Source organism: Protopterus annectens, chromosome 10.part0 (assembly GCF_019279795.1).
Source record: "Protopterus annectens isolate FY-2018-M chromosome 10.part0, PAN1.0, whole genome shotgun sequence".
NCBI classification, from domain to species: domain Eukaryota; kingdom Metazoa; phylum Chordata; order Ceratodontiformes; family Protopteridae; genus Protopterus; species Protopterus annectens.
This window is the reverse complement of record NC_056744.1, coordinates 960,588,222-960,601,047: the sequence shown is the minus strand read 5'-3', so window position 1 is coordinate 960,601,047 and position 12,826 is coordinate 960,588,222. Positions and strand designations below refer to the sequence as shown.

The 12,826-nt window shown below is 42.0% G+C and overlaps 1 protein-coding gene across 1 annotated transcript in view; it reads left to right on the top strand.

The window, feature by feature from the left end:
• Positions 1–12,826, top strand: part of LOC122813417 (protein transport protein Sec16B-like) — a 1,253,021-nt gene that overhangs the window by 847,876 nt on the left and 392,319 nt on the right. Inside the window, exon 16 of the mRNA XM_044085733.1 lies at positions 7,173–7,313. Within this exon, the coding sequence (XP_043941668.1) occupies positions 7,173–7,313 (141 nt within the window). The remainder of the gene's footprint in view (positions 1–7,172; positions 7,314–12,826) is intronic.

Here is a 12,826-nt window from a genome sequence, read left to right as displayed (position 1 = left end):
CCATTTCATACATCTCATGATGCTGTTGTTATTTATACTTAAGGATGAAGATTAGCAAGCAAAAATGTGCATAATATGATAGCCCACACATTAAAATCCTATTGGAAGTGGAAGCATATATCACAAACTCTTAGTGTTAGGGAATCTGGACAAAGCCTACAATAATGAGGGAGGGGGGCAAAGATCCAAAAATAGGGGCAAATTGTAAATATTGCCCTTATAAACTTAGAAAGTTGATATAATAACAGATTTTTTGTTAGTATGCATTTTCTGAAGGATATGAAATCTAAAATTCAAATGTATGTCGTTATTTAGTGACCTCAGTCCTCAGTGATTTGCCAGAAAACCCACAAATTTTATGAGGAAGAAACCAAAAATATGATGCAAAAATCCAGATAATTGAAAGATATGAGAGGAAGTGAGATGGCAGCAGAAGAATTTACATAGACATTTCACCCCAAAATCTGTACTCTGGACAGGGAGGATGTTTTGGCTCTCCAAAGCCTAACTGTCCCATTCAGCCTTTCAGAGATGTATTTGTTCCTTCCCACCAAACCTTGAATTAAAATCCTCTGTTTTTGCGTGTGTGTGTGTGTGTGTGTGTGTGTGTGTGTGTGTGTGTGTGTGTGGTAGTGTCCAGGTGCCGCTGACAGTTGGCAAGACACCCATCCAAGTTATAGCCAGCTATAGACCCCCCTCCATGACTCAGGACACCCACTTCTACCTGGACCTACTTTGCTCCATCAAGGTACCCCCTAACACCCTGAACTGTGGTTACCTCAACTACCCCACCACAGACTGGGTGAACTATTCCTGCACTAATGCATTCACCCAATGATTCCTTGATTTCATAAATTATACTGCACTAGTCCAGCTCATCTCATCCCCCACAAGGGGAGGTAACATTCTGGACTTGGTTCTCACCAACATGGGTGACCGCTGCACCACTCCCATAATATGTTCTTCCCTGGTGAGATCAGATCATTGGTCTGCCTCATTCAAAGTTTCTGTCCCACCCAACCCCCCCCCCCCCAGCCGTAATCAGGGTAAAAAAATTTTCAAAAGCTGACTACAACCTCCTAAGGGAGGGTATCAGTAGCTTCACACTACCGCCCCCCCCCTCAGAGGATAAAGACAACTATGCTGAACAGTACGCCAATGCAGTATACAAGCACCTGTACAACTGCATGGACTCAGCCATACCCAACAGAACAAAAACCTGCTCCTCAAGGAAACATAAACCTGTCTGATGGACATCCTCTATCAACAGGCTTTACAACAAAAGGAAGAAACTGTTGTCCAAGGGTAAAAAGGAACAAATTCCAAATTGGAAAATCTCCCTTCTCAGCCTCAACAAGCAAATTATATCACTAGTGAAAACCTCCAAAGCCAATTATGAATTGAAACTAGCCACCAAAACAAAGGGAAACCACAAAGCCTTCTTCAGTTATGTTAGGAACCTCCATAGCAAAGCCCAGGTTTGTTCTGAATTAGTATGTAGAGGTAGCACTTACTCTGATCCTGTTAACTTAGCCAACCTGCTAGCTGATAGGTTCAGTGCAAACTTCACCCCCTATCCCACCTGCAAAGGCCCATTCGACATCCCCAATACTTATTCTGCACCTCACATCTCCATAGATCAAGTGTTAAAGGCCCTATCCAAGGCAAAGAACACAGCTTCCATGGGACCTGATAGTATCCCAGGCTGTTACTGACCTGGGGAAACTATTACCCCATTAGCTTGACAAGTCTGATATGTAAAGCCACGGAGTGTATTATTAGGGCTCTCATAAACAAGGACATAGGCAATCTCCAAGCACTTGACTCCACCCAATTCAGATTTGTCAGGGGCAGATCTTGCCTGTTGAACCTGGTTGACTTCTTTGAGACTATCACCAAGGCCCTGGATGAAAGTCAGTACATACAGCTTACCTTGACTTGGCCATGGTCTTTGGCACAATTCCCCACTCGGGTATCATCAAAAAGCTAACATAACTTGGCGTAAATTCCTATCTCATCAGGTGGGTGGCCAACTGGCTCACCGATAAGACCCACAAGGTCAAAATAGGCACTGCCACCTCTGACAGCAGACCTGTCACTAGTGGTGTTCCCCAGGGATCTGTTCTGGGACCCCTACTATTTGGCATCTACTTTTCAGAGGTCCAGGCAAAGACAAAGGGCCTGTGGCTGACCGAATTTGCAGATGACTGTAAGTTGGGTGCTATTATTGACCCCACAGATGATGTTAACATACTGCAAGAGGGTCTCACAGAAACAAATGACTGCTGCCAAAGTCATGGCCTTAAGTTAAATGCAAAAAATGTATTATCATACCATTTGGCAAAAACATGGCCCCTAATGATTACCACATCAATGGCAACTCCCTAAGCATACAGCCTGTGTTGAGAGACCTGGGTACTCAGGTTGACAACAATCTCACATTCGACCATCATGTAGTGGCAGTGGTCAGAAAAGCCTTTTACTTGGTTCATCTCATAAGTAAAGGGATTGCATCCAGAAAAAAGGAGGTTACTATCGCTCTGTACTCCTCCCTCATTAGGAGTTTTACTGGGGATCTGGAAAAAGATAGAGAAACCAGCCCCAGACTGACTGTGGTGTCTGTGTTTTCTTAAGGGAAATTGCACTTGATGCAGAGAGCGGCATCTGGAAATACTGTGTGGGTACCTTTTATCCTCTCAGTGAATGTCTCCTCACAGGTGCCAGGGGTGAGGATTGAAGCTCCTTGATTATTGGTCCAGTGGTGGTGTGTCACAATGGCATCCACCAATTCAGCCTCACGCAGCTTAGCTTCTGCAATATAATTTGCAAGTTGATCAATTGCTTTCCACATTTTACTTTTAAATGTTTGCATCAGTTTGACCAAAGACACCTCATTATCTCTTCTTACCTGCAAGATCTCAAACTGAGGGTCTACCATACCTATCAGGTGATATTCACTAAACAGGGTGTCTGTCTTCATTGCAGACAACTGTTGCATGAAATTCACTGTTTGCCTCTTTTTTAACCTTTGGGGAAAAAAACAAATACTTCTGACTTTGCAGCATTTCTGACAAAATAGTAAATAGCTACCATGAGAGTGGCTGGGAAACAGTTTTAATCATCTCTACACCATCACTGGGAGCCCTTAAGATATGCAGTGTTTGAGAGTCTTTTAGGATGGATACATTTTTTCATGTAGTTCTTCAAAGCAGGGATAATCTGCTTTCACGTTTTTTTATTCTTATGTCGTCGTTTAGGAACCTACATGTTCAAATACTGAGAGGAAGACTCTCTGAAAACATTTCATGGCTGCATCCACTGTTTGAAATGTGGTAAAAGCAATGCCATGAGATTTTCTGAAATTGTGTTGAAAGGCTTATGCTGAAAAGATTTTCAAGTACCTAGTCTTGAGCAGCCCAGGGCTGCCCTAGTACTTCAGTCACTTCATACAGTGAACCCTGAGGAATTATCACTGATGTCATTTGTCATGATTCCTTTCCCTTGAATCTCATGAGGTGAGTCAGGGAAATGTCCGTTCAAGTCACTGACCTTGTCTGTTTGGTTGTGTCTCCAGGTAGGCTGATTTATAACCTAACAGAAGTACTGGAGCAAAGCCAAGATGGCCAGATGCCTGCCTAAGATTTCTTTGCAGTCTGTGTTAAAAGTCATGACTGAATAGTTTTCTCTGTAACTATAGTAAAAAGATGCAGAATGCTGAACAGAAGCTTTAAAAGTATGCAGAACATCATCACCAACCTCCTTTTCCATTTCCAACATGGGGTAGGGATGTCGTGTCAACTGTCACCATCTCTGTCTCTATTCAATGCCACTCTCCTACCTTCTTTGACACTCATCCCTGACTGTCACAGTCTTCTCTCATACAGTCCGTTCATATCTTTGCTGGACATCCTCATTTCCTCTTCCCTTCTTCCTCTCTGTCCCAGATCTTGTTCATCAGATTGCCTTCTGCTTTTATGCATTTCTGCACACATGCCCAAGCCACAGTAATCGGTTTTCTTTGACCTTTCCTGCAGTTGGAGCTACTTTGGCTTCTGCTCTTATGTCCTTATTTCTTTGTCTGTCCCACAGTGTGTATCCTACCAGCAATCTCAGAACTTCTTCTCCATCACCTCTAGCTTCCTCAAACTGATCTGCCTTTATTGCCCATGTTTCTGTACCATACAGTAGTACTGGTTACACTACTGCTTTGTACACCTTACTTTTGAGCTCCTTCAGTATTCATCTGTTGTACACTACCCCTGACACTCTATGCCAGTTGGCTGCAGCCCCTATGATTCTAGCGTTGACTTCCTCATTCAGACACCCTTCTCCTCAACCACCCCTCTCAGATTCTTGAAGATGTTAACCTGTTCCACTATTTTCCCTTCTATCTCAATTCTCAGCTTATTCTGATTTCCTCCATTTGGTGCCATTACAACTGCCTTATCTGTACACAGTTTCATCCCATGTGCCTTCAGTTTTGCATTTTATTTCCCTATTATTTGCTGAAGTTCTTGCTCAGAGTAATGCCACTTTGTCTGCATAAAGCAACTTTGTTGGTCTGTCCCCTTCAACCTGTTTGCTAATGTAGTCCATCACCAGTATGAACAGCAGTGGGCTCAGAGCTGAACCCTGATGCACACCCACTCCTACTGGGTCCCCATCTGTGAGAATGAACGCTGTTCGTACTTGAGTCATTTAGTCCTTGTACATAGTTTGCACTTGGGACCTTGTCATATGCTTTCTCCAAGTGTAGAACTGCCCAGTTGGACTCCTTCCTTGTTTCTAGCTTCTTCTCAAGTATCTGTATCACTGCAAACAGGGATGTTTAGTTGTGCTGTAGCCTTATCTGAAGCTGAACTGCTCATCTCCCATCATACTTTTTACTACTCTGTGTATGTGTTATCAATCATTCTCTCCAGAATTTTCATGTAATGTGACAGGAGATTGATACCTCTCTTCTGCCCTGAGTTGTGAATGTCCTCTTTGTTCTTGAACACTGGCAGTAGTAGGCTTATTCTGCAGTCATCTGCATTACACATTTCTCTCCATACTGCTGTGAGTACCCCCAGGAGTCATTTCTCCCTTATCTCACTGAACATCTTTATCATATCTGCTGTGACCTCATCATTTTCCTTAGTGCTCTTCTTACTTCTTCTATAGTGGGTTCCTCCTCGTCTTTCAATGTAGGCTGTGTCTGGGCCAGTATAGCTTCTGTGGGGTTTTCTTTTTTCACAAGCTGCCAGAAGTACTCTTCCATCTGCCTTTGATGTTCTGTGGACTGGTGAACAGTTTGTTGTTGGCATCCCTTGTGAAGGGTGTCTGACAATCTTTAGCTTTCTGTCTTTTCCTTGCAACCTAATATAGTTTCATTGTTCCATCTACTGAGTCACTTTTCAGAAAATGGTAAAGTTCCTCTGATGCCTTGTTCTTTGCTATTGCAACTTCTTTCCTAGCCTCTTTGTTAGCCAACCAGTATTCCTTCCTAGTCTGGTCTGTTTTTTTTTCTTCCACTTTGTCCTGTACTCCTTATTTCTTTTGATGACTTCCTGGATTTCTGCATTCCACCACCAGCTTTCCTTACGCACCTTTTTCCATACCTGGCTCAGCCACATACCTATTCTGTAGTCTCCACCTATGCTGTTTTGAGGCTCTGCCATTCTTCTTCATCTCTTCCTATTTCACTTCTTCATGAGGTGCTAGAGCCCTATGTAATTCCTTGTACTGTTGCGCTTTCTCTCCAGTTAACTTCCAGATATTCAGTCTGGTCTGATCTATGTTAATCTTAAGAGTCTTTTCTGACCATTGCTTGCAGCTGACTGTGACAACCATTTGTGTATGCAGTTGGCCAACTGTTTCAGTGGGGATTACTTTGCAATTTCTGATTCTACCCATTGCCCTTTCCCTACTAGAAGGACGTTTACCTGAGCTGCGTGTTCTCCATTCTTGTATATGATCTTGTGACTGTCTCTCTTTCAGAACCATGTGTTGGCTACTCTCAAGACATTTGCCAGACAGAAGTCTAGAATGGAATTTCCTCCCTTATTCCTGTTGTGCCACCCATGTGGACCCAGGCAGTCCTCATATCCTGTTTTACCTGTCCTGATATGTGCATTCAGGTCACGAGTTATCAACACCAATTCATGTTGTACTGCTTTATCTAGTAGGTCCTGCAGCTGCTATCTGAATGCACTCTTTTCTTCACTATCACAACCCTGCTGTGGGGCATAAGCAGAGATTATGAATACTGCCCTATCATTAGGCTGAAGTCTGATTGCCACAAGTTTATCGCTAATTCTGATGACATTTCTCACTGCCTTCTGAAGCCTCTCCCTCACCATAATTCCCACATAATGTCTGGCCTCCTGAGTAGTAGACTCTGGATCCCAAGCCAAGTGGCTTTACTGCAACTGCCCTTCCATCTTGTCTCCCAGATACATAGGTTGTCCAGTCTCCTCCATACCATCATGTCATCCACTTGCAGTTAATATGCTTTTTTTTTTATTTTGATGCCTTAGAAATGTAATTGCCTGACTATACAACATTAAATGCTGATGTGGCATTCCATTTTTATACATTTGTTAACCAGGTAAGCCCACTGGACGTGTCCCTTTTCAGGGGTGTACCAGGAGCTCTGTGGAGTTAACTGACTTGCTCAGTCACACAGTAGGTAAATGGTGGTAGAAGGAATCAAACCCTGTATTCTAATCAAACCCTGTATTCTAATGTATAAGAAGTAGGTCATTAACAGCTTAGAGACGTAATCCTCTGCCCTAAATGCCATTTATATTTCCTATCTGAAGACACACCACTTTAGCAGGTAAAGTCTGTTGTTGATGCCAGCTTTGAAAAGCATAAAAGTTATATTTTAATTATAAATGGAGCATCATAAAGAACAAATAAGACTGATTCATGCTTTTTTGAACATAATTCTAAAGTAGAAAAAAGTGTATAAATGTGCAGATAATATATCTTAATCCAACATCTGGTTCGAGAAGAAATGAGTAGTAGGTGAGAGAGTCTCTTTTAACTTTATTTAATTGTAGATTCTGGTTTCCAATAATTTTGTCTTATTTATAGTAGAATAAACTTACCAAAAGATGTAATCTTGAGCAAACATCAAATCTATTATAATGCTGAATTTCATAAATTTGTGTTTATTTCTGTTTTAGGTATATAAACTTCTGTATGCCTCTCGACTTGTTGACTATGGCCTTCCTTTCCGAGCCTTCCAGTACTGTGAAGTAATTGGCAAGGCAGTGTTACAAAATCCAAAAGCCTTTCCTCCTGTGCTACTGACACAGCTTATCGAGGTAAGATAAATCTATTTATGTTATTTAGCTATGTGTTTTTTCTCTCTTTACTGTTCCGTTTTGTTCAATGGTGTGTTATTGTTTTCTCAAAAAGCTTTTACTGACAGGATTTATATATTTATCAGGGATGCCTGCTGGGCACAAGTTCTTTTTCTATGAGTGACAAACAAGCCCTGTCCCAAGTGTCACACAATAGACAAATGAAAGGTGTGGGCATGAAAGCTTAGACTACAAGATGCATCACATATTCTTAATATGCTGCACTAATTGCCAGACCTGTTGAATATGTGTAAAATAACAGGTGTGTTGTACCTTTAAGAAGAATATGTGTGTGCATATAAATACCAAGCAAGTGTTACCTTCAGTGCCATTTTGAAGATGCAGCCAGAGTGCTAACATCTATGTGCATAGTAACTAGTTCTTTATAAGTTAAAGTTACTTAACGTTATTTATGATGTGTTTGTATACAATAAAGCTACAACAATATGTATAGGGATTTAGTATTGAAGTAAGATTTTCCTTCATATATTTATTTATTCATTTGTCTTTGTTGCCTGGGAAAAGTCCAACTGGGATAAAAAAAAAAAAAACTTTTCCGAGCGGAGGCCCAGGGTGAAAAGCTCCAGAGAGATTTACAATTTTTAAAAGATTCAGATGGTTACATACATAATTTGAAAGAAAAACACAATATAATAGGAGGCAACAATAAATAACATTAACACTTTAGAGAAACATTGTACTATGTTGCATACATAATTTAAAAAAAAAACAAACAATATAATTAGTGGCAACACTAAAACAATGTTAACACTTACAGAGAAACATGGCTCATAGTGCACAATGAAGTCAATTATTTTAATACAGTGAGTATCGCTATCATTGCCAGGGCAAAAGTACTGCTTGAAAGAGCATTAAACAGTGAGTCTAGAACTTCACATGCATTGGCTTAAGAGAGAAGGTGATGCAGCAAAAGTACAAATCTTATAACGCAGACAAAAGGTTATGAGATATAGAGCTCATAGAGGAAAAAAAAACTATCGTTGCTTGTTTAGTGTATGTATATAGTTAGGGATAGAAATTGTAATGATAGGATTGGGAAAGATGTGGTGTAGTAAAGAGGTTGTTTGAGTAGAGGAGAGAGAAATGTGAAAAATAGGGTAGAGAAGAGTATAACAATTGGGTGAGAGATACAGTGAGTGGTAGGGAAGAGAAGATTTTATAGTGGGTTGACAGAAGTAGGTAACTGAAATAGGAGAGACGTGTGGAGTGTCAGCGAAGTAAAAGAGGCTTTGTCCTGTACTACAGAAGAGTGAGTACAAGTGTGCAGGGAAATGTATGGACACAGCATATGGTTTGCTTAAGCAGTTTGATTATCCAGGCAGGAACAGAGGCAGGTGTCATTTAGATGTTGTTCCAATGCAACCTTGAAATTATTTTCTTTCTATTAAGTTTTAGCTGGAGTGGAATAGAGTTCTACTGATGAATGACATGATGCAAGTGTGATGACCCACCACTGGACTAGAAATCAAGGAGCCTCAGTCCTCACCACTGGCATCAGTGGGGGATATACATTGGGAGGATAACAGGTACACACACAGTATTTCTAGATGCAGCTCTCTGCATCAAGTGCAATTTCCCTTAAGAGTGCACTGAAACCACAGTCAGTCCTGAGCTGGTTTCTCCCTGTTTCTATAGATTCACAATAAGTCTCCCCACTGGCAAAGCTATAGAGTTGAGATCTCAGCTGACTGGCCAAGCCAAGACCTCCAGCACCCTCTCTGTCCAACCAGTGCTTCGTCTCCCTGCCCAAGTAGCTGACACACACTGTTTTGAGGTTTGGTTTACACACGCATGCACACACACACACACACACACACACACACACACACACACACACACACACACACACACACACACACACACACACACACACACACACACACACACACACACACACACACACACACACACACCTAGTTAAGGCTGGCACAGGTTTACTAGCTAGGGCCCTTTTTCCCAAACTATAAAGTAGTTATCACTTCCACCAGCCAACTACTTATCAGCTACTTTAAGGCCCTTAACAAAAGGTGTCCAATCGTACTGTGTAATGTTAATGTTAATACAAATGGTAGTTTGACCAGGAGCAAGGCTATTAGAAGTGGCCTACACAGTGTCACCAAATAAATATGCAAGTACTCTCAGAACTTAAATATCTCAACACAGATCAGCCACAATGAAAGGTTTAAATATATTTAATAATAAATAATAAAAGAACAAGACAATACCAAATATATATTTACAGTGACATCAGAGGTCAAAACCTCAGGAAATATTTAAAACAACAATATAGGGCAGTCTGAAATAAATAAAGAAAAATATATAAACTAAGCTTTGCTATATTCCTGACTGTATCTAAGATAATTACTCTACCCTAGACACTTACTTAAGAGCAAGGCAGATGTGGTGAATGGATCTTCTAGTTGTTGTCAGGTCAAAGACAGAATACAGAATGCTGTGCCTCACTAAGATTTCTTAAATTAGTATCTCAAATATTACTGCTGGGATAGCCTGCAGAATGAGACCATTTCTTGTTATCTGGCTCCTAGTTCTCAGGCCCAAAACGACCACTGATGGCAGTTGCTAGCATTTAGCATCTACCTATGAAAATACACAAACCTCAGATCTTTGGGCAGATGGTGGAAGTCATAAAACAATTGCATCCCCTTACATTTCAAAACTAGTAATTATTTCACCTTAAAGACAATAGAGAATGTTCCCTAGTATAGACATTGTGTCTGTTGTGGCACTGAAACTGTAAAATAACATATTTTTATGGCCTAGCTATTAAGTAATTTATTTTCAGTTTTTTTTTCTGAAGTTAACCTTCTGTATTCCAATTTCCACTGTTAAAATATATACATTTAAACAGTTACAATAGTGCATGTATATTTCTGTTCTCTTCCAGTAGGGCACACTGTGGATACATTTCAAGCACAATCACTCTACAAAATATCTCTTCAGCACACATCTGTACAAAGCATCCTATATGATGTACAGTTCTAATACATTTGTAACACAAACATCTTATATAGATCATGTTGATATTCACAAATAACATATAATTATTTACAAAATTCCAACTAGCTGTACTGGCAGTACCTTCTTTGCTTTGTCACATTTCTTCCCCCCTCGAAGACTCAAGCTAGGTTTTCAAGTGACAGTTAAGAAACATTGCTTAAGAGGGATGACCCTATCTGGGAATACATTGCCCCATACCCTGTCTTGAGATTCCAGCTGCCTTGGCATTGCTGACCTCATTACAGTGTTCCACTGTCAAATCATATGCCTGCAACCCTAGGCTCCACCATAGTAACTTGGGATTTTGCTGCTTGGCTCCCTGTAGCCATCGATCCCCCTCAGACTCCTCCTGCCATCTACTACTAATACTTAACACAAGGGTCTTCCTGTCATGGTAAGGTTTCATCATGTTAACATGGCACCGTTTGTGCCCCTGCCTTTTGCTTAGAAGTTCTACTATGTAGTTAACATCACTGACCTTCATAACCACTTTGAAGGGTCCCTCCCAAGCTACCTGCAGCTTGTTGTGGCTGACAGGAATGAGAACCATGCCCTGCTGCTCCACAGCATACTCTCTAGCTCGAGCATTCATGTCATATCAGACCTTTTTCTGCTGTTGAGCTTCTGCCATTTTCTCCTGGACCAAGTCCATGTGTTCCCTGAGCATTGTCCAGAGGTTTAGGACATATGCCACAACAGGCACCTTGTGGGATTCACACTCACCCTATGCCCGTACAGCAACTCAGAGGGTGAAAAACTTATGGATTCCTGGGGTACCACTCTGCTAGCAAACAACAGATGGGGCAAACATTCCACTCTCTCCTAAACTGCTCTGCAAATGCCTGTAGTATGGTCTTTAGTGTAGAGTTTAACCTCTCCACTAGACCATTAGTCTGGGGATGGTAGGGGGTGGTCTTTAGGTGCTTCACTCCACAGTGGTTCCACAGACAAGGCAGCAGGTCTGACATGAAATTGGCATCTCTGTCAGTAAGTACTTCTTTTGTGAAAACTACCCTTCTGAAAATCTCTAACAAAGCATTTGCCACCTTTTCTGCCTCAATGGAGCACAGAGCCACCACCTCGGGATATCTGGTAGCATACTCTACTATCACTAGGATATACTTCTTCCATGTAGAATTTGGGGTACTCAGAGGCCCCACAATATCCATAGCTACCCTCTGAAATGGCTCCTCAGTCACAGGCAAAGGAACCAAAGAAGCTTTGACCTTGTCTCCTGCCTTGCCTACCTTTTGGCACTGCTCATAGGTCCTGCAGTACCCTGTTACATCCCTGGAAATCCCAGGCCAATAATACATCTCTTTGTACACTTTATGCCCATATGACCTGCAAAGGGAATGTCATGGGCTATGGCTAGAAGTGCCAGACAGTAGGCTCTGGGCACTACCAAATGCTGAATTCTCTCACCCTCTAGCCCTCCCTCAGGGGTCCACTCTCTATACAGTAAATCTTTGTCCCAGTATACCAATTCCTCCTTTGATAATCAGGTGCCTCCTTGGCTACCTCCGTCAAGCCTTGTAATGTAGGGTCTGAGAGCTGAGCCTGTGTCAACTCTCTCTTTGTAACCCTTCCAAGCTCCCACTCTACAGGAAGTCTGGTATCCTCTGACTGCAGTGCCTTGCTGTCAGCCAGGGTACTGCTGCTCACCTCTGCCCTTGCAGTCACTCTGTCCAAGGGAACATCAGTACCCACAAGCAGTTGTATCTCACTGCTACAGGGTAGCTCCCTCCCCAAAGTAGCCACCTCACCAATCCTGGTTTCAAGTATGTGGTCTGTCTGGGTCCCTCCATTCTACCAGACCCACATGCCTGTCTCCAAGCCTGACTCCATGTTCCTGCATGCTCACAAGGTACTGAATTAGCAAAATCATTTCCCATCAGGACATCTGCAGGGATATCCTCAAACACACCTACTTGCTTGCTTCCATTTCCATCTTCCCAGTCAAGGTGAACCCTAGCCAAAGGTATTTGGAATGGGGTCCCTCCTAAAGCTCTGACTGGTGTCGACTGCACAAGCATGTAGTGCTCCTCTTTAACCACTGCAGGCTTCACAATGGTTAGGTCAGAGGCTGTGTCTCTCTCTTAGCAGTGGCCTGTTTCCCATCAACTAATGTAGGATAGAACCTCTTGTGGTAGTTTGGTACCCTTGTTGTCTGCAGACAACTTACCATTGGTATTCTGTCATTCCCACTTACTGGCTCCCCTACCTTTTGTTCCCCACCTTGACTCTGTGGACATCTATATGCTATATGGCCCCACTAGTTATATTTAAAACATTTAACCTTTGGTCCTGGCTGTGTACCTGAACTAGTGGCTTCCCCTGCTACTGGCACACTCTGTTGGGGAGTTTAGGCTGCCCACCGTGGCTTTCCTTAGACTCATGAGCAGCACTGGGTATCAATTCATGTGCAGTGATGT